Genomic DNA, 23,302 nt, shown 5'->3' with positions numbered 1-23,302 from the left:
GCCACATCTTTTTTGTTTCATCTCTCACACTGTAAACAAGTGTCCTTTTTGCAGTCCAGTGAGTGCTAACTTTTAACACTTGTGTGGCTTTTATTGGTGATTTCCCTGTTTAAAATAGCCTCTGAGCATAGTTCCAAAGCTGTCTAGTGTTCCTAAACACAAGAAGGCTGTGATGTGCCGTATGGAGAAAATACGTGTGTTAGATAAGCTTTGTTCGGGCATGAGTTACACTGCTGCTGGCCTTGAGTCCAATGTTAATGAATCAACAGTATGTAGTAAATGAGGTGTCTTTAAGCAGAAACACACATCAAAGTTATATATTGATCAGTTGACAAAAATAGTGTGATTAGAGTCTCTGAATGGTTTTCAATGATCACGGTGACTTTATAGAACATAACCGCCATGAATAATGAAATGTACCTTTAAAAGTCATGGAAAAATGTGTGTAAGTGGAATGCTTGAAGCAGAATATAAAATATATGTCCACAACAGTTGTCATAGTATTTATTGTGAAAAGAGACAAAGGAAAAATGTAAAATGAAATCGTTTGTTAATCTTGGAGTGCTAGAATTAGAGGCAATTTGTTTTTTTAATATGAATATAAAGATTATATAATGAAAATATCTTAAAGTAACTGAAATTGGAAAAGCCTAACTGTGTATCAGAAAAGTATGTGCGTTAAGATGCAGATTTCAAAGATACAAGTTTGGATATTCACATCACATTAAAATGTAGAGATTTCATCTCTCCCTGTCCCTATTACAATGATAAATGTGTACGCGTGTTATTCTGTGTTTGTATGCTGACTTGGCTGGTTCTACGAAGCATATAGAAGATTTTCACAGATCAGATTCAAAATAAACAAATCTTTATAAAACATAATGAAAATGGTTCTTTCACAATAAGCACCAAAAGGAAGGAAGGGAGGAAGGGAGGAAGGGAGGAAGGGAGGAAGGGAGGAAGGGAGGGAGGAAGAGAGGAAGGGAGGAAGGGAGGAAGGGAGGAAGGGAGGAGGGGAGGAGGGGAGGAAGGGAGGGAGGAAGGGAGGAAGGGAGGGAGGAAGGGAGGAAGGGAGGGAGGGAGAGGAAGGGAGGAGGGGAGGAGGGGAGGATGGGGAGGGGAGGAGGGGAGGTAGGGAGGGTGGGGGGAGGGGAGGAGGGGAGGAGGGGAGGTAGGGAGGGTGGGGGGAGGGAGGGGGAGAGAGAGGAAGAGAAAAAGAAAAAAAAGAAAAGAAAAAAGAAGAAACAAAATGAAACCCAAGTCATGATATCCCACTTTACTGAGGCATTCACGTGCACAAGCCAGTAAGCACAGAACGCTAAACATAGCAGCTTATTTTCATCAGACAAAGGAACGATAAAATCAACTCATCCAACAAAATAATTAAAAAAATTTTTTTCACGCAGCTTTTGATATTAATAGGAAAATTAGATTCCTAAGAAAAGTTTTAATTTTTCCTACATCTTGCCTTTATTGTTAGAACAGCTTTTATAAAATCATTTGACCTCTTTGTATGGGCAATTTCAAATTAATTGTGACTTGACTTACTTTCCTATATGTTGGCAGAGGGTGAGGGCAAGGAAGAGAGGATGATAAAGTTTGGAACCTTAAGAGACTGTATTAAGAATAAAAATATGGTTTCAGGAGCCAAACATGTGTCTACCCAAGAGCTGAGCAGGCAACTACCGGAATGTCGGTGTTCATAGGATGTCAAGCCAACGTCGTCCCCAATCAGGGCTCTCTTCTTGATCACATCCCGCTGAATGCGACGGGAATGGTATCTTCGCTTCCTGCAACATTGCCAGCATAAGCACATAATCAAAAACCAACAGGAAGGGCCTTGAAATCCACTAGTTAATTTCAACTACACCCTGACACAATGTTAGGTGCTGAAACAGAGATATTTCACATGAAACTGAAAGTCAGCATTCTCACACCATTTACCACAGTTAAAAATCTTGAATTCTTGGGCTTCCCTGGTGGCGCAGTGGTTGAGAGTCCGCCTGCCGATGCAGGGGACAAGGGTTCGTGCCCCGGTCCAGGAAGATCCCACATGCCGCGGAGCGGCTGGGCCCGTGAGCCATGGCGGCTGAGCCTGCGCGTCCGGAGCCTGTGCTCCGCAACGGGAGAGGCCACAACAGTGAGAGGCCCGCGTACCGCAAAAAAAAAAAAAAAAAAAAAAATCTTGAATTCTTGCTTCTTGTTTTCCTTCACGTCCACATATGGTGTTGACATTGCACTGCAGAATACCAACTGAAGGATTATGAAAAGCTTACGTACTATTTAAACTATTGTATTTTAAGGTTTTGGACTCACCAAGAATTACTAAGAATTCCTTTCATGCCTCCGTAATTTGGATTCCCATATTTCATGTAATACTGACTTCTTCTCGCTGCTCCAAGTTCCTTTTTGTCATCTAAAAATTAATTAAAACAGTTACCAAGGATTTCCTGTGAGTGTGAAGACAATGTTGAATGGGTTTAAAAAAAAAAAAAAAGAATGTTTTTCATGGCTGGGATCAGATCAGCACAATCTGCCAACAAAAGGGAAAGATGCACTATAAACACTCGCTCTCTGAATGCCTCCTAACGCAGTGCCTTGTGGAGGGGGTGGAGCAAAATTCAGAGATGAGGGAGGTTAAGCTGCTGTTAGGGAGCTGAGTTCATAGAGAAAATACTATTAACAACAATACAATATACTAGGTTCCAAGAAGCATAGGAGAGCATCAGTTATCACCAGTGTTCAGGAATCAAAAAGGCTTTTAGAAGAGGTGGCATTTTCACTGCCCCCTGAAAGATGATATTCATTTCTAAATGACAACACTCCAATAACACAGAATCAGGGTCAAAGAAACAGATTATACATAGGTCCATATATTTGGCAAACCATTTTTTTTCCAGTTTACTGTGACGTTCCTCAAAATGGCTTAAGGAAACCTGCACAGCACCATATATCCAGAATGCACAGAAATGGTCCCTCGAATAAGTAAATGAAGAAAAGACCCCATTTATCAAGTTAAAATGCCAGTTAACAGGAAGAAAAGGTGGTCAGTGAGCACACCTATTTTCATAATATAAAGGTCTCTTGACAGCTCCCTGGGCACTCACTGAACGCAACGGATGAACACCAATGAGAATGTACCCAGTGCTAGAGATAAATTTGGTGGCACAAACCAGAATGTGCACCCTACAAAAAACATACCCACCAGCTCCTTGGAGAAATGGCTGATTCCAGATCTGGGGCAGGGAAAGTACAAGTTGAGTCTGGCAAAACAAGATGTTTTATTGTGCCATAAAGTAAGAAAGATCTCAAAGAATCATGAAGGCGTGTCAAAAGAACAGTTTGAAGAGGCTCTACTGGCCAAATCCAAAATAATTTGTGAATCAAAATAATGATAGAATGGATGATAACCCATTGAATAAAACTCCATGAATCTAAACTGATATAAGTAAAAAAGATAAGTAAATACATAAACAAATGGGTAAAAAAGGGAAAGCTCTTCCTTACAGCAGACTGCCAACTAATAAATGAGAGAGCTAAAAAGTCATCAATGGATCTAAAGCTACTGCATGGAAGTTGGATGAGGAACAGGCTATTTACATAACCTCAAAGCATCTCCCCACAAACCTTTAAATTATAAATGGAAAAACAGTAACTTTATAGTGGAGAAACCTGGCAATCATTACCTTAAACAAGTGATAAAAGCTAACATCCTCAGGAAGGGGATAAATAAATACAATGTGCCTCCTGATATGATGCACTGAAAATGACACAATGTCACTTCTGTGGTATAAACGCACAACCCGAATTTAATTAGGAGACATCAGACAAACTAAGGGGCAGCCTATAAAATAATGAGCCTATCCTCTTTAGAAATGTCCCAGTCACGGAGTAGTTCCATATTCAGGGAGACTAAGGCGACATAGCAGACTTAAACACCCAGGTCTGGAGTGGACCCTAGTTCAGTGGGGGAGGAGTATAAAGAATAATCCAAATGCATTTGATAATCATCACTGTCAGCAGCAGCAGCAGCATGGACTGGTGACACTTACACAGCACTCACTGTGTGCCAGGCAGGTTTTTTTTTCCCCAGGTAGTTTTAATATACAGAGTGGGGCGCTGGTACAATCTGAATGTGGACTCCGAATTAGGTAACAGTATTGTATTAATGCTAAGTTCCCTGGTTTTGATAACTGTGTGTAAAACAAAGCCCTTGTTCTTCAGAAATACTTACTGAAGTATTCAGGGCTGAAGAGTTGTCATTTCCAATTAACTCTCAGCTGACTCACCCCCCCCCCCCGCCCACACACACACATTATTAATGCGCACCAAAATCATTATGTGTAAAAAGCCTTATGAGTTGTTAAGAGACTTTTAATTCTTTAGAGAATTAGAGTTGAATGGCACCACTAGCAATGTCCAGAAAGATACTGCTGTGATACATAAAATACAATTGTAAAGTTTTCATAGTTCAGAGGATAAACTGGCTGAAAAGCACATGGGACAAGCCAGCTTTGACAGAAAATAACTTACTTTAGCTAGAAACCACAGAAGTATACAAATAACTAATATTCACTTTCAATGTGTGAAATTCCAACTCAGGCAGAAAGTCATTGATTTTATAAGCACAAACTATTATAGTTTGAAGGATCTTTGAGATTACTTGACCTAAGTTCTGATTCAAGAGAGGTGTCACTCAATAAAAATCACTTTGATTAAAAATAAAAATCAATACCAATTATCATTTACCTTTTGTAGCAAATCTCATGAATAACCTATTTCCTTTAGCAAGTTTGTTAGCTGGACGAAGATCATTTCTTAGCAGAGACTCTTCTTCTACCTGAGACAACGTGTCCAACTTAAGAAAAAAGAGCATTTTCGACATAAAAATTAAAGCCTTTTTCATATTCATTCAGCAGCAAAGTTACCATTGATTTAGAAAGCAATCTACCTTTACTGATACCCATCAGCATTACAGCACCAGTTCCTCTGCAGGATGTCTAAGTCAGAGGTCTTCCCTGACCACCTTGTCTAAAAGAATCGTCTCCATCATTCTCTATCTGCTTACCCTTTACTTTCCTTCACAGCACTCATCACTTCCTGACATTATATTACATATCTGTGTATCAGTGTATTGTCTGTCTTCCCCACTAGAATGTAGGCTTCAACAGGGCAAGGACTTTGTTTTGCTTGATGCTATATCCCCAGCACCTAGAATTTGGTATATGGTAGGCACTTAATAATTTTAAAATGAATACACTTTAATATTTCCAACAATAGTACATACGCCATTAGGAAATATGCCATTACTTGCTACTCCTTAATTTTACTGATTTGATAGCATTTCAAAGGATTTCTCAATAAAACCATTTCCTTTCATACAGAAGTGTGAGTACTAAGATCTCAAGATGAATCATTCATTATAGCCACACGAGCTTAAAGGCCAAGAGCCTGGTGCCTCCTCAGGAGGTATAATGGTGAAAGCCAGAGGAAGAACACAACGTACTGTATTAAGTCTTTAAGGCTTAAATACCAAGACAGTAAGCAGTTGTTTACAGTGAAACCTTACAGACACCTTTGCCCTCTCACTGACCTCTACATCACTTGAGTTCTCATCTTCAACTTCTCCTTCTTCAGCCTCATCGTCATCGGAACTGTCTTCCTGCTTGTCTAAAATGGAACGTGAGGGACAAGATGAATCTTAACTCCATCTCATACATGCTAAGTCTAATATTTTCTCCTCCTCTTTACTAATGATCCAAAGCATCATAGCGTATTTCAGAAATAACTGGTGATGAGATGCTATATAACACTGCACAGAAACTCAAGTTGTAAAGGACAGGACTTTTAGCCCCAAAGTCCCTCCTTTGTGGTCAGTTACCTTTTTTACTTTTCTCAGATGACTTGTCCTCATTGGCATCCCTGCTTCTTATCTTATCCAGGGCTGGCAGGGAACTCATATTGATAAGGGCTCGTGTGGCTGTCATTTCATCCAACCAAACCACATTACCTAAAATAAGATAATACGTTACATCACACCCAAATGGTTAAGTTTCTTCAGAACAGAGACCACATCATATTCATTGCTAAAGTCTCATTCAGCTATGGACTGGCATCAGTAAATGTACACACCAACTAATGAAAGGAACTATAGAACCTGGTAGTAAAACTTCTCTGATAAAATCAACCTAGAGCTGCATTCCCAAACTGGGCCCCACAAAATAATGGTCAAGTACTCCATGAAAAAGGGTTCTGTATATTAAAACTGCCTGGCATACATTGGGTGTTATACGTTAAGTGTTAGCAGTTCTTGATGATGATGATGGTGAAAATTCTCAAATAAATTTAGATTATCCTTTATTCTACTGCCCCCTACATGGAAACCCTCTGCTGTTCCTTGTTATCCAGACATGCTAAATGATGTTTCCCTACTGTGAAGTGTGGGTGATGATGGCATCCATGGGATATATAGAATGGAGGCATGACAGCCACCTGGCTTTATAGCAATCAATTTAATTTGCTTCTTTAAGAGAATTTAGCAAGAAAAGGTTTTTGAGAAGTTTAACTTTAAAGCAGCATTTCTCAAACTTATGTTACTCCTGTATCTCAGTTTGGGAAATGAAGGTCTAAAGATTCTCATCTTTGTTAATAATATGCCACGTGGTCTTGAGCAAATAACCTCCCGCTTCTGTTTCTCAGTTTCTGATGTACAATACGAGATAGTTGAACTGGATGATTCTAAGGGTTCCTCTGACTCTAACATCCCTTAGCTACAGTTTTAATTAGCTAAATCAGGGGATAGTAAATCCAGCCCACCACCTGCTATCACTGATTCATTCATCCATCCACCCATCACCCATCCATTTATCTATTTATACTCGTACCGGTTTTATATAGTTATAACTAACGTATAATAAACTACACACCTGCCACCTGTTTTTGTAAACAAAGTTCTACAGAGAACAGCCAGGCTCATTCAGTTATATTGTCTATGGCTGCTTTCACGCTACAACAGCAAAGCTGGGTAGATTCCACAGAGACTGTATGGCCTGCAAAGCCTACAATATTTATCATCCAGCCCTTTATAAAAAAAGGCTTGCCATGCCCTGATTTGGATGGTCTAAGTTAAGAAAAAAGAAAAAAGTAGAAAAACTTTTACTCAGCCATGCTTCTTCTTCTTTCAATGAATTAACATCTAAGAAAGCAGCTGGGAAAAGCAGGTCAGCACACTGACAGAAAGTAAAGCCAGACTAGAAGTGAGTCAAGAAGCCAGCAGAGTGGGTACCAAAGGTCAGGCCAGACTTGGAGAGGGGACGCAAGTTAAAAATTACAGTTAGCTCACAAGTGGAACAGCCCCCAGATTAGGGCCAGCAGATGAAGCTCCAGAAAACACAGTCCAAAGCAAGCAGAGATGAGAGGTCTGGCATTGTGTCAGAGGGTTCTGGTCTAGCTCTAGGTCAGAGATAGCCCTCTGAAAAGCTGTATGGCAAGTTGCAATGACAAAGTCTAAAGCCCTAAAAATGCAGCCCCAAGTCTATGCAGTTGGACCCACCCCTTTGTTGGGAAACTGTGGGTGTTAAGAGAGGCCTCAGTCATGTACCCGGGACTCAGCTGCCAACAACCAACCTCCTAGAGGCCGGATCACCACCTCTGAGCTGACTAAGAATACGCATGGAGTATGATCTGGCAGAGACTGGTTAACGCACTCTGGTTCTCAGCAGTGGGCAATTTTTTCTCTCCTAGGCTAAAGGCAGAGGTTAGACATAGTCTGGCCAAAATCATTCACGATTTGAGATGGCAAAAGTTCTTTTAAAATCATAAACAAAAGCATATTCAAGTAACATGAGTTACTTACAGGAGGTATCATCCAACCATTCAATGTGGGCCGGAGGATATTCTTTAAAATAGGAAAAGACATCCTGGGTACTCATCTCATCTACGCCGCAAATGTAGATAGTCTCCAGTCTCACTTTGGGGATTGCTAGAAAAACAAGACACCTGCTGTTGCACAATCCACCAGTAGCCCATTGTAACAGTTCAGATAATAGGTATTTTAAAAAGAAATATGCTGAAAGAGATAATAATTATTTCAAAAGAAAATGAGACTTGACAGTAAGGTAAACTATTTTAATTTTTATCACACAGCAATAGCATTAAACAAATGACTATTCAGAATGGGCTTATCAGGCTGAGGAAGATTAAATAAATGGTGTTGATAATATACATGATACCTCATCTCAAAATGACCTGTAATAATAAAAGCAATACCGAATTCAACAGGGTTATTCATTGAACTTGATACACTGATTCTAAAAATTTTTAAAGATATGTCAATGAGAAATGTGTGATAGTCAAGACAGTTCTGAAAAGAAGAAGAGACACTGCCCCTGGATGTAAAGCAAAGTATGAAAGTAGAGCAAAACAATCCTACAAATCAATAGAAAATGACAGCCCCAAATAAAAATGGGCAAAGGACATGAGCAGGCAATTCACACAAAAAGAAACAGAAAAGGCCAATAAACATGAAGAGATGGTTGACCTCACTACTAACAGGATAATCCACCTTAAAACAAGGTATCAGTTTTCACTGACCAGGTTTTTTTGTTTGTTTGTTTAATTTATTTATTTTTGGCTGCATTGGGTCTTCGTTGCTGCACATGGGCTTTCTCTACTTGCAGTGAGTGGGGGCTACTCTTCATTGTGGTGCGTGGGCTTCTCATTGTGGTGGCTTCTCTTGTTGCGGAGCACAGGCTCTAGGCGTGAGGGCTTCAGTAGTTGTGGCACATGGGCTCAGTAGTTGTGGCTCACAGGCTCTAGAACACAGGCTCAGTAGTTGTGGCGCACGGGCTTAGTTGCTCCGCAGCATGTGGGATCTTCCCGGACCAGGGCTTGAACCCGGGTTCCCTACATTGGCAGGCGGATTCTTAACCGCTGTGCTATCAGGGAAGCCCACTGACTATGTTTTTTTTTTTTTTTTGCGGTATGCAGGCCTCTCACTGCTGAGTCCTCTCCCGTCGCGGAGCACGGGCTCCGGACGCGCAGGCCCAGCGGCCGTGGCTCACGGGCCGAGCCGCTCCGCGGCACGTGGGATCCTCCCGGACCGGGACACGAACCCGCGTCCCCTGCATCGGCAGGCGGACGCTCAACCACTGCGCCACCAGGGAAGCCCCTGACTATGTTTTTAATTCATGTCTTTTAGTATCAATTGGTGGCAGTGTGGAGGAAAGAGCTGCTCCCTCTGCTGGTGGGAGTGTGAACTGGCACAGCCACTCTGAAGGGCAACTAGGAGTGTCTATTACAAACGTAATTTAGCACATGCCCTATACGCGTAGGAATTCTCTTCAGTATCTATCCTAAACACACATGGGTTCACAGAGTGGTTCACACAAAGATGTTTGTTGCAGCACTATTTTAATAACCCAGTAGCTATCAGAGTAATAAATTATGGTTTATCCATATTATAGAATATTAAGCAGTTAAAAACAATGAGATAATTTATTATATACCATGGAAAGATTCTAAGACACATTACTGAGTGAAAAAAAGCTGCAGAAAAATACATACATTAAAAAAATTAAAACATAAATATCACCATATATATTCTAAGGGTATATATTTGTGTACAAATACATAGAAGAAAGTCTGGAATAATTCACTCCACACCGATAAAAGCTATTACCTCTGGGAAGGAAGAAACGTTGAAGGCTGTGGTCTAAAGGAACCTCAGCCTTACCAAAATTGTGTTAATTTTTTACTAAATACTTTAAGCACATTATCTCATTTAATCTTTTTAATTGTGAAATATGCAAATATAGCAACAAAGAAAAAATATTTTTAAAATACCTGTATATCCACCACCTAGCTTTACGCTTAAATTCTTAAAAAGATTTGAGGCAAATAAAACACTACATATAAAACTAGGGCCTGGGCTTCCCTGGTGGTGCAGTGGTTAAGAATCCGCCTGCCAATACAGGGGACACGGGTTTGAGCCCTGGTCTGGGAAGATCTCACATGCCACGGAGCAACTAAGCCCATGCGCCACAACTACTGAACCTGCGCTCTAGAGCCTGTGAGCCACAACTACTGAGCCTGTGAGCCACAGCTCCTGAAGCCCGGGTGCCTAGAGCACATGCCCTGAAACAAGAGAAGCCACTGCAATGAGAAGCCCGCGCACCGCAATGAAGAGTAGCCCCCACTCGCCGCAACTAGAGAAAGCCCATGCACAGCAATGAAGACCCAACGCAGCCAAAAATAAATTAATTAAATAAATAAATTTAAAAACAACAAAAAACCCCCCTAGGACCTGGGTAAGCTCTCCACGTCCCTTCTCTCCCCGACTTCTCCAAAGTAGTTCTGTCAAGAAGTCAGCATCTGGGACTTCCCTGGTGGCGCAGTGGTTAAGATCCGCCTGCCAATGCAGGGGACACGGGTTCGAGCCCTGGTCCGGGAGGATCCCACATGCCGCGGAGCAACTAGGCCCATGAGCCACAACTACTGAGCCTGCGCTCCACAACAAGAGAGGCCGCGACAGTGAGAGGCCCGTGCACCGTGATGAAGAGTGGCCCCCACTTGCCACAACTAGAGAAAGCCCTCGCACAGAAACGAAGACCCAACACAGCAAAAATAAATTAATTAATTTAAAAAAAAAAAGAGTAGCCCCTGCTCGCTGCAACTAGAGAAAGCCCACGTGCAGCAATGAAGACACAACACAGCCAAAAAAAAAAAATTAATTAAAAAAAAAAAGAATTCAGCATCCATTACTCCTAAATGTTTTTATATGTCATATATTTTATTTAAAACAAATGAACTTGAAATACATGTGAATACTTTCAGATAAAAGTTTTTAATTTTTTTTTTGTCATTTTGAAGAGTAAAAGACAGGTTTAATGGGAGCCCATTAGGTGTGGCCAGAATAAATCAGGTAAGTATCTTCCTGCCAACTCAGATTCATGAAGACAGAGATACCATCAAGACTTATGAATCCTGGGACTTCCCTGGTGGTCCAGTGGTTAAGAATCTGTGCTTCCACTGCTGAGGGGATGAGTTCAATCCCTGCTCAGGGAACTAAGATCCCGCATGCCGCATGGTACGGCCAAAACAAAGACTTATGAATCCTTAGCAAGTCCTCATTAGTGACCAGCAGTGCAACAATGAACAGAACCCCAAATGAGATGGATGTCCACACTGGACATGCAGAGTAACTCTACCACGCAGGATGGGAAACTGAAGAGGTACCCCAGGGGACCTTCTCAGTTCTTCAAGCTAAAAGCCATGATTTTGGAGGAAAAAATCCTATGGGAAGTAAAGAGATGGTTTTGAAGAGGGTAAACAACAAGGAGAGCTCCTGGTGAGGGTAGAGGAATCAGACTGAGGAGCAGGCAGAAGAAAATCTTGTAGGAGATGCTGATATGAAGGATTTAATCATATATGAGACAAGCTTAAGATATGATGGAAGGAGTCCGCCTGCCGATGCAGGGGACGCGGGTTTGTGCCCCGGTCCGGGAGGATCCCACATGCCACGGAGCGGCTGGGCCTGTGAGCCATGGCCACTGAGCCTGTGCATCCGGAGCCTGTGCTCCGCAGTGGGAGAGGCCACAACGGTGAGAGGCCCACGTATCGCAAGGAAAAAAAAAAAAAAGATTTGATGGAAGCCTGCCAATGGCACTGCTTAAAATAAAACAAAGCAACAAAGAAGGCGCCTAGATTTATGCCCAGATGATGAGAAAGGACTAATTGCTGAGGTGGCAGTGAACAAATGAACTGGGGAATGAGAAATGGGCATTTACTGAGTGTTGACTACAAGCAAGGTGGTGAGGGAATCATCTTGGATTTTCCAACAGGAAAGAAGACAATGAATGACAGGTCGTAGGACACAAACCTCAAGTCTTTAGGAAAGCAGATTTCTGAAAATCCAGAGAAAAAGTAGCCAATTTCAAAGCCTCAGATTAGAATGATCAAAAAATCTGGAAGACACTAAATATAGTAACTCAGAGGATGAGAGGTGATCCCAAGAAAAGAGAAAGCAACAAAGCTTAGGTGAGCACAACTCACCAAAGAACACATATGGGAGACAGATAAAGGGTAAATTACCAATATAAGAGAAGAAATGTAAGAAATGTACGAATCTGAAAGACTATACATCAGGCTTTATAATAACATGGAAAATGCTGATGACAGACTGTCAAGTGAAAAGGAAGAAAGCAGTAGGACTACAAAGGGAAAAGCAAAAATAAAGTCCATACCCAGAAAAGATTAGAAGGAAATGCACAAAATGTTGACAATGACCGCATCTGGGTGGTGCACTGTGGGCAACTTTTCTTCTTAGTTTACTTTCCAAATTTTCTTTGCTGGACATGAATTGTTTGTCTAACATCTAATGAAGAAAAGGTTACAGTCCAGAGCAAACAGCCTCATCAAAAATGCCAGTGGGGGGCTTCCCTGGTGGCACAGTGGTTGAGAGTCTGCCTGCCGATGTAGGGGACACGGGTTCGTGTCCCGGACCGGGAAGATCCCACATGCCGCGGAGTGGCTGGGCCCGTGAGCCATGGCCGCTGGGCCTGCGCGTCTGGAGCCTGCGCGTCCGGAGCCTGTGCTCCGCAATGGGAGAGGCCACAAGAGTGAGAGGCCCACGTACCACAAAAAAAAAAAAAGCCAATGGGGGACTTCCCCGGTGGTCCAGTGGTTAGGACTCGGCGCTTTCACTGCCACGGCCCCGGGTTCAATCTCAGGTCGGGGAACTAAGATGCCACAAGCCAAGCGGCATGGCCAAAAAAAAAAAAAAAGAAAAGAAAAAAAAGCCAATGGTTGGTTTTTTTCCCCAAGTGTTTGGAGCAACGTTGCTTTGGGAAAATGATGCAGGAAAAAGGGCAGAACTGTTGATCTATTTTGCTGTACTACTAAAGGGCAGTAGAATAGCTATCCTTAAGTAAGAACTAAAACCCAAGAGAGGTGACAAGGGCTTTAGAAATAGTTTTAATAGATTTAAATCTTCTAATCTAGAATTACACCCCACTGTACTAACCAAAACACAAAGCAGTGATTTCAGAATTAGGCAGTAATCTCTAAAAAGTTGCAGGGAAGGAACGAGGTACCTTAAAGCCTTGAGAAGGACTAATTCTGTACTGATTTTCAGAAAAGAGGAAAAGAGAAATTCCCAAACGATGCAAAAGATTGTCATTCTCTGAAATTTTAAAAAAATAGATTATCAGACAGAATCTCTGATCCCTTAAGAAACCAAGTCTTTCCCATAGGAAATGACATGAATTCACTAAGAAGCAAGCCAGCTAACCTCTTTTCTTTTTTGATTGGATTAGCAGGCCAAGAAATTCAAAGAATGCCACAGACACTGTTCTATCTCAAGTTTATTAAGGCATGTAATCTAGTTCCCCATGACAATAAAATGATAGGTGGGCCTGATAATAGAATAAGACTGTAATTCATGGATCTGTGTGTCATGGCACGATAGGGATTATCCTGTTTGACATTTACCAACAACTGGCTAAAGATGCAGAAGCCATGCATACCAAAGTGAGGAGTGTAGCTAAAATGTTGAAAGGCAGAGTCAAGATGAAAATTAACTCTGCAGGCTGAAATGGAGTCTTGAAGTCAAGATGTAATTTAATAGGGATAAGTAAAAAGGCAACTTTTTAAAATGTCTCAAGTACAAGATGAGAAAGACTGTTTTGATAGGTGCAATTCCTGAGGGAAAGAACTGGTGCTTTGGTTGACCAGAAGATGACTACTATGAAACGGCTGGGACAGAAACCGTGGTCAGAGTCCTGCCATGCATTGCACGAATCCAACCAAATCTGGAATCTGTACCTCATCTGATGAAGGACATTTAGAAACTGGGAAGGGTCTATAGGAGGGAGACCAGAAAGTCATGTTGCATAAGAAAGTTTAGGGAATGGGCTGTCCATTCCTTCACCTGAAGAGTTACTGTGTGAATGAGGAAAGGACTTAATGTTGTTCTAAGAGTTACACAATAACTAATAGACAGAAATTACTAGAAAGCAATTTTTGTTCAACATGAAGAAGTATCCAAAAACAAGACGGTGGGGACTTCCCTGGAGGTCCAGTGGTTAAGACTACGTGCTTCCATTGCAGGGGGCACGGATCCGATCCCTGGTTGGGGAACTAAAATCTCACATGCCACAGGGTGCAGCCAAAAAAAAAAAAGAAAGAAAGAAAGATAAATAAATAAACAGTGTGCATGCCTTAATTAAAACAAAAACAAGACTGACTGCTTCATAAATAGTTCTCATGCCACCACTAGGAAATGTTCAGGCAGAGGCCAAAGGACCATCGGGAACTTTGCCAAAAGGCCTGCAGCACTGGGCAGGAGGTGGGATCCAGATGACCTCTAAGGTCCTTTCCAACCATGAGAGCTTTGATCTTGGAGATAAAGAGAAGCTGCTTGACACTGTCACTCAGAAGTAGCGAGTTACTCTTGATGAGGACTGGTCTAGTGCAGTGCATCCCAAACCACATCCCTGAAGCTGGCAGAGAGGTCAGGAACACAGGCTTCAGTCAGACCAGCCTTCAAACCCCCCAGCCTTGCTACTTACTACCTGTGGAACCTTGGGCAGGTTTCTCAACCTCTCAGCACCTTACTTCCCTCACCAGTAAAACAGAAATGATAAATACTTACCCTGCAACAGGGTTGTTGGAAGATAAGCTAACCACATAGCAGAGTGATTGGCACATAGTAAGCATTTATCAAATGGTGTATTTTATTACTGTTGATATTAATAAGAAGAAATAACTTGACACCTACTGTGGCTGCAGGAATCAAGATGCTTATTCCAATGTCCCCATTCTCCCAAGAGGCTGAACCACTTAGATGACTGTTTGGAAGATGGAGAATGCCAGATAATAATAATAACTAACATTTACTATATGCCAGACACCACTCTAAGAATCATAACGTTTTGTTAGAGCCTCCCAACCACCCTATAAGAACTAACGTTAACCTGCCTTTCCAGATGAGGAAACTGAGGTTCTCAGAGGCTAAACAACTTACCTAAGGTCAAAGAGCTAGAAAGTCACAAGTCAGGATTTGAATACAGGCAGTCAGACTTCAGAACCCATGCTCTTAACCACAACACCAGTGGTTCTCAATCCTGACTGCACATTAGAATTACCTGAGGAGATATAAAAATAATAACTATCTCTGAGATCTATCCAAACCCATTCCCCCACTCTAATTTAAATTGATCTGGGAAAGGCAGCAGGGTTCTCTGGAGTTCAAGAACACACTCCAAAGCCATGCTGCCTCCTGGATCAAAAACAGGTTGTAATGAGCAACTTACATTCCAGACAGATCTATTGTTTTTAAGAGAATCTTTAAAACCATGAGATCGGGATTACTTTTCAAAAAAACATTTTTTTAAAAATTAAAATTTAACCCCAAAAGTGATCATTTTCAGGAAGGTATCCTATTCCCATTTTACGACAAGGAAAGTGAGCCTAAAAAGGTTCACTAACTCGCCCGCATTCACTAAGGAACTGAGACTAGATCCCAGGAGGGCTTAGCACTCGAAAGAGCCCCAACACAGGTGGGAAGAGAGGCTGAAGTGGGTAATTAGGGATGCTTCACAGAGGCAGTGACATCTGAACCAGAAAAAGCATGGGGCAAGGAAGGGCAAATCAACAGAGTGACAGGCATGAGCAAGATCAGAAGCAAGATGTCACAAGGAATGCTTACAGGACTAGAAGTAAACAGGTGGGCTGCTTTCAAGGTGGAGTTGTAAGAAAGGCCTCAGACATCTGCTTGGGTCTAGACTGTGCAGGCACATGAATGCCAAGCTGCACAGCTGGCCTTGGCCTTCACAGGACTTTTCCTGAAACAGAAATCCACTCAAGCAGGTGCCTGGACGCCTAGCCTGCAAGGGAAGCAAGGTCATATTTCCAAATTGAACTCATTATGCAGAAAAAAGGAGTAAAGCAGCATCCAGAGTTGAGCTCTGCATCTGAGCTACTCTGTCCACTGGCATGGAATGAGGTTTGGGTCTCTGGTATCATATCACATATTGTAAGGCAACAGAGCAAAGTAGTTAAGAGCAAGGCTTCAGAGTCAGATAAACCTGGGTTTATCTGGTTTATCAAGTTCTAACCCTGACTCTACTTTTACTAGCTGTGTAAACCTGGGCATTTATTTAACTTCTTTGGGCCTGTTTCCTTTGTAAAATAGGGATAAAAATACATTCCTCATGGGGTTGTTGTGAGAAATGAGTACAAAACAAATATGTAACCTGCTAATTAACACAGTGCCTGGTAAGAGAGCAAGTTCCCAACAAATAGTCGCTATTCTTTCATTCATTCAACATGTTTTTATCAAACAAGCAAGCCTAGAGAAACTCACACAGCAGAGCACAGACCTTTACCATGCATTCAGAAGGCTGCCTATTAAGCCCCTCACAAATCCCAAATTTGCAATACAACAGAGGGCGATCATTTGCATTTATGGAATAATAAATATGACTGTGAACTCCCTAAAAGGGTAATAATAATTTTCCCCTCTCTTTATAAATTGCTTTCGAAAATTGGGGTAGATTACTAGATATGATAATTCAGGGTGAATTTCAGGAAGCATAATACTTACCCTAACAAAACACAAAAATAAAATAAAATCACAAGCCTGTATCAACCGAAGTATTAATGGTATCCCCCCCAACCAATCTGACTCCCCTAAAATACAGTCTCACTGTGATACACTCCCACTACATTTAAAGGCAAACAAAAGTTAACACTTTTATGGTAAAAGCAGAAAATAAGTAAGAGTCCATAGAAGCACAGTTCTAATCTCAGCTCTGCCACCAACTAGGTGACGTTCTCTGGGGCTTCTCCAAGAAGACAATCTCCTTTTTCCCAGCTCTAACATCTGAGAGACAGCTAATGCAGCTCAACTTTAACAGGTCACCTCAGAAATGGGGAATTCACACGTTCCTTCCTTTGGCAGAGTATCTGGATGAGGACTGGACGTGCAAGGCAAGGCCAGAAGCATGAGGCCATGGCAGGGAAAAGTCATTCTCTGGGAAAATGTGGAAAAATGCCCCCCAAACACCCTGTACCTTTCTTCATCATGTCTCGGTCCAAGGCTACATTTCTTTGGGCAAGATTTACTTCTGATCGAAAATGGAAGCGCTTGGCTCGCTGTTCTTTCTTTTCAATTGCTTCCTAGAAGGTACAGAAAAAGCCAAAGAAGTGAAACATGGAGGAGGAAAGTTAAATCACAAACACAAAATGATGCATCAGTGACAAGTAACTTAGAAGAAATAAGCAACATTGTGCCTTTAACAATTTTTTGCAGAGAACTAGATATTCACAGTCAATGACTGGGAGGGTGTACACTAATAGTGCTATAATTTGTAATAATCTCTACAATGATTCATTGCCTATCACTGTATCTGGGACATAGTAGGAATTCAATGAATATTTGTTGCTTCAGTGAGTAATGAATAATGGTTTGACATTTATTATTAGGAATCATGCAAACAAACTGTAACTAAACAATCTCAACATTCCAATTTTTCAGGTGCAGAAACTGAGGCACAAAGAAAGTTAAAAGGTTTGCTAGAGGCACTTCAGCTAATAAGGGGCAGATCTCCTCATCTCAGTGCTATTTCTAGAAGCCCCACCACCATCCCCTTTTCACAAAGTCTGTGTGCATGGTAATCACACCTATCACATTATGTCTGCCTGAGCAGTCCACTCCCTAAAGCTTTTTCTGCATTTCAAAATAACATTGAAGCAAAGAAACTCTCTCCTCTATTCTAAACTTGTGCCCACGGAATTGCCAGTTTTCATCTATAAGTGACAAGAAGCATTGATGCTCTCTAAAAAACAAAACAATCAGTTTCCTAAATTTTTTTTCCAAGAGGTAAAATAAATCCAGGTCCAACTATGGGTTTCTGACAGCTTTTAGGAAGCTTCACTAATTGTATATTGACTTTGCCACACTAATTGAAGGTCTGACTATAGAAAGCTTGTGGGGACTGGTAAAGCAGCAACAATTCTGTTATTTCCCAACAGTTATGCTAATTTTCTCCACTTAAGTTTTCCCAGTGGAAACAACTAATCTACCTTCCTTTAGTAAGACTGAAGTACCAATTCTTGGCTACCACCCTTTCCCCCATATATTTGTTTCATATAATGGTAAACGGTGTAGGCTTAAGAAGAGTACTGTCCATTTCTTTTTCAATTACAATAAGAAAACATCTTCACTTTATTCTATTTTCTTGTCAAAAAAGATGATCAGTTCTTTCTTTTGGCCTTTAGGCAATCAGAGACAGATTGAGACCCAGATAAAACACAAAAAAGTAAGCATGACATACTTACTTTTATTTTTGCTTTCATACATCCAATATAGTAACACAGTATTATTTATTCAGAATTGTAACCTAAACTCTGTTCGAAACTTAATTGCAGGCATCAAAATCAGAAACAATGTTTAATCAGAAACAATCAGAAACAATGTTTAAGCTGCAATTAAAGCAACAAATAAGTATCAACTGTTTATTGTAAAGAAAATAATATGTTTGGCTCTGTGAAGAGTTGCAGTGAAGCTGGTAACCTAGTAACAGCAATCACTAGATAAAAGGCAATACTCTCAGGTACTGGGAATAATTCAGTCCACTTGGCCTTCAAAGTTTAGCCACACACACACATTTAGGAAATCGTATTTTTCTCGGCCTCAACCAGCGAGGAATTAAGACATTTACTAAGGGCTTACTATGTGCAAGGCACTTTCATGTTTTGCTTCATTTAAAGTGGAAACAGTTTACGCATTTTTAAAGAATGGACAGCATAAAAAAAAGCACTCCAGTGCAGAACTTTTTCTTGGACATGGTTAATTACAGGCATCTAGGTACAGTGATTATATCTTCTCATGGATTCAACAACACACAAACGCTGTCTGAATGTTTTCAGGATGCATGAAGGCATCACTGTATAACACAAAATTTAAACCTAAAAAAAAGTTTCAATCCAACAACAAAAGAAAAAAGGAGGTAAAGAATAATTGCTGTTCTACAACTCCTAGACATTTGTTCATTAAGTTCACCTGTTTCTCAAAATGAATAAATTAATCATGGTCTGTCTTACCTTGGAGGTGACATCGATTCCAGTGATGAAGCTGCCAGCCTTGTTTTCATATCTTCTGCTTGTGTCCTAACAAGAAGGGGATGGGTGAGAATTGCTAACGAGCAACTGATGACAAGCAGGTGATAAACAACAGCCTGACAACCCATTCCTTCTGCATAGCCGTTCTTTCCAGCAATCCTTCCCCGACCCTGACAATCAACCCCATATTATGGGGAAGCCTGTCCCAGTGACTCCATGTAGCAATCAACCACTCTACCAAGAAGGCTTTTCTAGACCTATCCACAAACTAAAGTAATTCCATCTACTGAAGGTATCCGTGTAAATGAAAATCTAAAGGCGTTCATGAAAAATACCCAAGATGAGGCACAGTCACTTATCTCCCCAACCCAGACTGGACAAATTCATTGTGCCAGGCCACCAGATGGAGCACAAGTCTTCACCAAAATGCAGAAAGTCAGGACTCACCTCGACCTTCTGGGGAAAACACAGCACAGTGCAATGAAAACAGGATGGGATTTGGAAGCCTGGGGACTCAAATCGCAGCTCTGACGTTCACTGATTACATGACACTGTGCAATTCCTTTGGCCTCTCTGGGCCTAGGTTTCCTCTGTGGTATCTGCCTACCTTTCTGACCTCTTAACTGCTCTCCCACTTGTGCTACAGAACTTGACCTTTCTCCAACAAAACACTCTTGTTCCCATCTCAGAGCCTCTGCACTTACTGTTGCCCCTGCAGGCAACGCTCTCTTCCAAATCTTCACATGGCTGGCTCCTTTTTGTCACTTAGGGTTCAGCTTAAATTTCACTACCTCAGAGGACTTTCCTGACCATCCTATGCCATTCTGCTTCCTGCTCTGCACACGCTCCCTGCCCTCTGCACACTTCCATCCCATTAACATGCTTTATTCTCTCCACAGTACTCACCACTACCGTAAATTGTGTCCCCCCAACTGGAACATAAACGCCAGGACACAGTCTGGTCTTGATCTTGGTCAAGTGCCTAGGACTGTGGCTGGCACTAAGTGGGGGACACAGTAAGTACATGTTGAACTGAAGGAAGGAAGGGATGATAACACCTACTTCACAACCTCAGTGATATTTTAAATGATGTAATGTAGTAAATGGTAAAATGCCACTATGTTAATTGTTGTTGCCAGAGTCACTATAATTTACTGTCTTTAGTGCTCTCACTTTTTTTTTTTTTTTACCTTTTTCCATAATCTTAATTTAAAAGCAAGACTAGCAGACATGTGCTAAAAAGTAGTCCATGTTAGGTAGGAAATTAAGTACGTGAGAGGAGCCATGCAGGCCTGAGACCAGCCCTAAGAACCGGACACAAGACCACCAAACCACAAGCAAAAACACCTCTCAGCATCCCCACTGTGATAAAAGAGGGACCAAGGACCACTGCTAGTTCACTGATGTTTTGTTTTCATTAAGGGTGAGATGCTGGAGCCACGGTGTAACAGCGGAGCCGCGCGGGGACAAGATGACCCTCAAGTCACAACAGAAACACAGAGTTTCTGCAGCTGACAAGCCCAGCTCTCCCAAGGGAAACCGCGAGTGCTATGTTTAACAGACACCAGCTCCACCGGAGCAGGACCCACAAAGAGACCGGCATGCTCGCGCCACTCGACAGTTCTTTCTGCGCCGCTCCTGGTTCTGTTCCCGCCCGGGGCTCGCCCTTTATCTCAAGCCCCCAGATAAGCCCAACCCCTCCTCATTCACACTCTTGCACCGACTGACTCGGAGGGGCAGCGAAGGGGGTGTCCTCAACTACCCCCCAGCTCTTCCCCACCTCCTCCAGCCCCCTCAACACCCATTTCCGGGCGCCCCAGCGTCCTTTCTCTAGCTCCCCGTCTCTGCTCAAGCCTGGCGCCCCCGCCCCCCGGGCGCTCGCCCCCCTCATCCCTTCCCCAGACTTCCCCCGGCCCCGGCCACCTCCCCTTCCGGCCCCCTCCGGCGCGGGACACTCGCTCAGCGACCTCCTCCTCGCCCTCGCCCCCGCCCCCCGCCCGTACCGGGATCAGTTCCTTCAGCGAGCGCCGAATCGGCACGACCTCCAGCTCGCCCTCCTCCACCTCCATGGGCTCCGGCTCGCCGCGGTCCAAACCTGACTCCGCTTCAGGCGACGGGGGCCCCAAGGCCGGCCCCGCCGGGACCTCCGCCTTCACCGACACTCGCAGGCCCCGTACGGCCGCCATCGCCGCCCGCCGGCCGCACCACTGAGAGTTCGCCCCGCACACCGCGGGCTAGAGCGCCACAGGCCACAGAGCTGCCGCTACCTAGAGCGTCGCCTGCTGCGGCTAGAAGGCTCTCTTCAGCGCCGACGCCCTCTGGTGGTGGGAGGAACCCTGGACGGCTGGAGCGGGATCTGGTGAAGAGGAGGCGGGACCGAGTGGGAACGGAGGCAGGGCCTGCTGGAGGGGGCGGGGCCTGGAGCAGTTCGCTACAGTCTGGGCTTAGAAAATAGCTACACCTTGAGCAGTAAACTTGTAATCAAAGCTAATTTTACTGAATTATCATTACCTGTCAGTGACTGTTCCAAGCGCTTGAATCCTTACAACAACCCTATGAAGTTACTACTTTTACTATCCCCATTTCACATTTGAGGAAACTGAGGCATTGAAACTTACCCAAGATGACAGGCTATTTAAAGGACAAAATCCGGATATGAGCCTTGGCAACCAGAATGAGCCTTGGTCTGCCACTTCTGGGCAAGTCTGTAGGTTTACAATGCACTTGCCTTGACAACCTTTGTCTCTTTCAAGTCTCCCAATAGTTGGCCCATTTTACATACCGCAAGATTGAGACTCCAAGAGGGTAATGAGCTTGAACGCTAATTTCGTGTCCCCCAAGGGCTCGGTCTACTGGAGACTTCTGAGCATGGTTTCTTGCGGACATTTCTAACAAGAACCTGGTTGGGAGAGAGGGAGTGTCCTCTAGGCTTCCAGAGGGCGCCACTGGTCAGTTTTGCTTTGAGTCCTGATTTTGCACCTTCCTCCCTGTGTTACCTTGGGTTAGTTCTGACCCCTTTCTGGTCCTGTCATCCCATCTGAGGAGGGTGGAGGTGGGATCCTAGGGTCTCCAAGGCCTCACCAGCTCTGACAATGGAGAAGCAAATAATTATAAAACAAGGGAGAACATGATCAATATCAGACACACCTGGGTCTCAAGCTGGCTGGCTCCGCCCTTTACACCACATGTGACCTTGGGCAAGCTACTTAACCCTTTGGAATTTCAATTTCTTCAACAGTAAAATGGGTCATTACCCCCCATGGGAGGTTGTGAGGCTTAAATGAGATAATTATATGTAGATACAGGATCAAACAGAAGGAGTACAGTACATCATAGTTTTTGTTTGTTTGGTTTTGGTTTTTTTTAAATATGGTCTAAAACACAGAGCAAACACAAGATGGAGCTCTTTAGAGGGCTAGTTTTCCTTGATGAAAGGGACACATAGTAGTTACAAGATTGTGTTAAATGCATGGAATGCACTTGCATGAATTTTAAAGAACATTTCAAAGAAAGTTTGTGCTTAGCTGGCCTGCTTTGGGCCCCAGTCACAGACCGTGCCATTACGTGTATTCCATAGGCCTGAGGGGGTGGGGCATGGGGAGAAGAGGAAGCAATCCCTCCTCAGCTATGGACATCAGGAGGCCAGCAGAGAGGGTTGGACAAGCCCCTCTCCCTGCAGGGTAAGAGACCTGAGGACTCAGGCATTGCAATTCAGCACAGTTCAGATGAGAACCAGCTCCCTGGGGGACCTCTGGCTGGCATGAGAATCAGGAATCCAGAGGAAGTCAGTGCATCCAGCAAACACCAGGGGTCCTAGACTCCTGTCAGGAAAGCCCTTGATGCCTGTGCCTTTCTGTTCACCTAACTCACCCCCACCGCCCCTTCCTTACCTCAGTGCAGCCTGCTGAGGTGAGGTCACAGCACTAGTGTGGCAAAGAACAATTTTCAAAAAAGTTAAAAAATATGACTCCCAAATATTAAATGAACACGTCAAAGCTTTTAATCCTCAGTAATGAATGAGGACATCAGTAAGATTTTATAAATTTATGTATTTATTTTTGGCTGCATTGGGTCTTGTTTTTTTAAATAAATTTATTTTATTTATTTATTTTTTTGGCTGTGTTGTGTCTTCGTTGCTGCACGCGGGCTTTTCTCTGGATGCGGCGAGCAGGAGCTACTC

The 23,302-nt window shown here is 42.8% G+C and overlaps 1 protein-coding gene across 1 annotated transcript in view; it reads right to left on the bottom strand.

The window, feature by feature from the left end:
• NCBP3 (nuclear cap binding subunit 3) overlaps positions 1-21,337 on the bottom strand; it is a 32,713-nt gene extending 11,376 nt beyond the window's left edge. Inside the window, exons 1-9 of the mRNA XM_060082547.1 lie at positions 21,126-21,337; positions 19,105-19,170; positions 17,073-17,178; positions 7,856-7,981; positions 5,882-6,010; positions 5,594-5,670; positions 4,750-4,858; positions 2,317-2,416; positions 1,687-1,790 (exon numbers count right to left, since the gene is read on the bottom strand). Coding sequence (XP_059938530.1) covers positions 1,687-1,790; positions 2,317-2,416; positions 4,750-4,858; positions 5,594-5,670; positions 5,882-6,010; positions 7,856-7,981; positions 17,073-17,178; positions 19,105-19,170; positions 21,126-21,308 — 1,000 coding nt within the window. The 5' untranslated portion in view covers positions 21,309-21,337. The remainder of the gene's footprint in view (positions 1-1,686; positions 1,791-2,316; positions 2,417-4,749; positions 4,859-5,593; positions 5,671-5,881; positions 6,011-7,855; positions 7,982-17,072; positions 17,179-19,104; positions 19,171-21,125) is intronic.
• Between the last annotated feature and the right edge of the window lie 1,965 nt (positions 21,338-23,302).

This window comes from Mesoplodon densirostris, chromosome 18 (assembly GCF_025265405.1).
Source record: "Mesoplodon densirostris isolate mMesDen1 chromosome 18, mMesDen1 primary haplotype, whole genome shotgun sequence".
NCBI classification, from domain to species: Eukaryota; Metazoa; Chordata; class Mammalia; order Artiodactyla; family Ziphiidae; genus Mesoplodon; species Mesoplodon densirostris.
The sequence above is the reverse complement of the archived record's forward strand: the minus strand, read 5'-3'. Positions and strand labels throughout refer to the sequence as shown.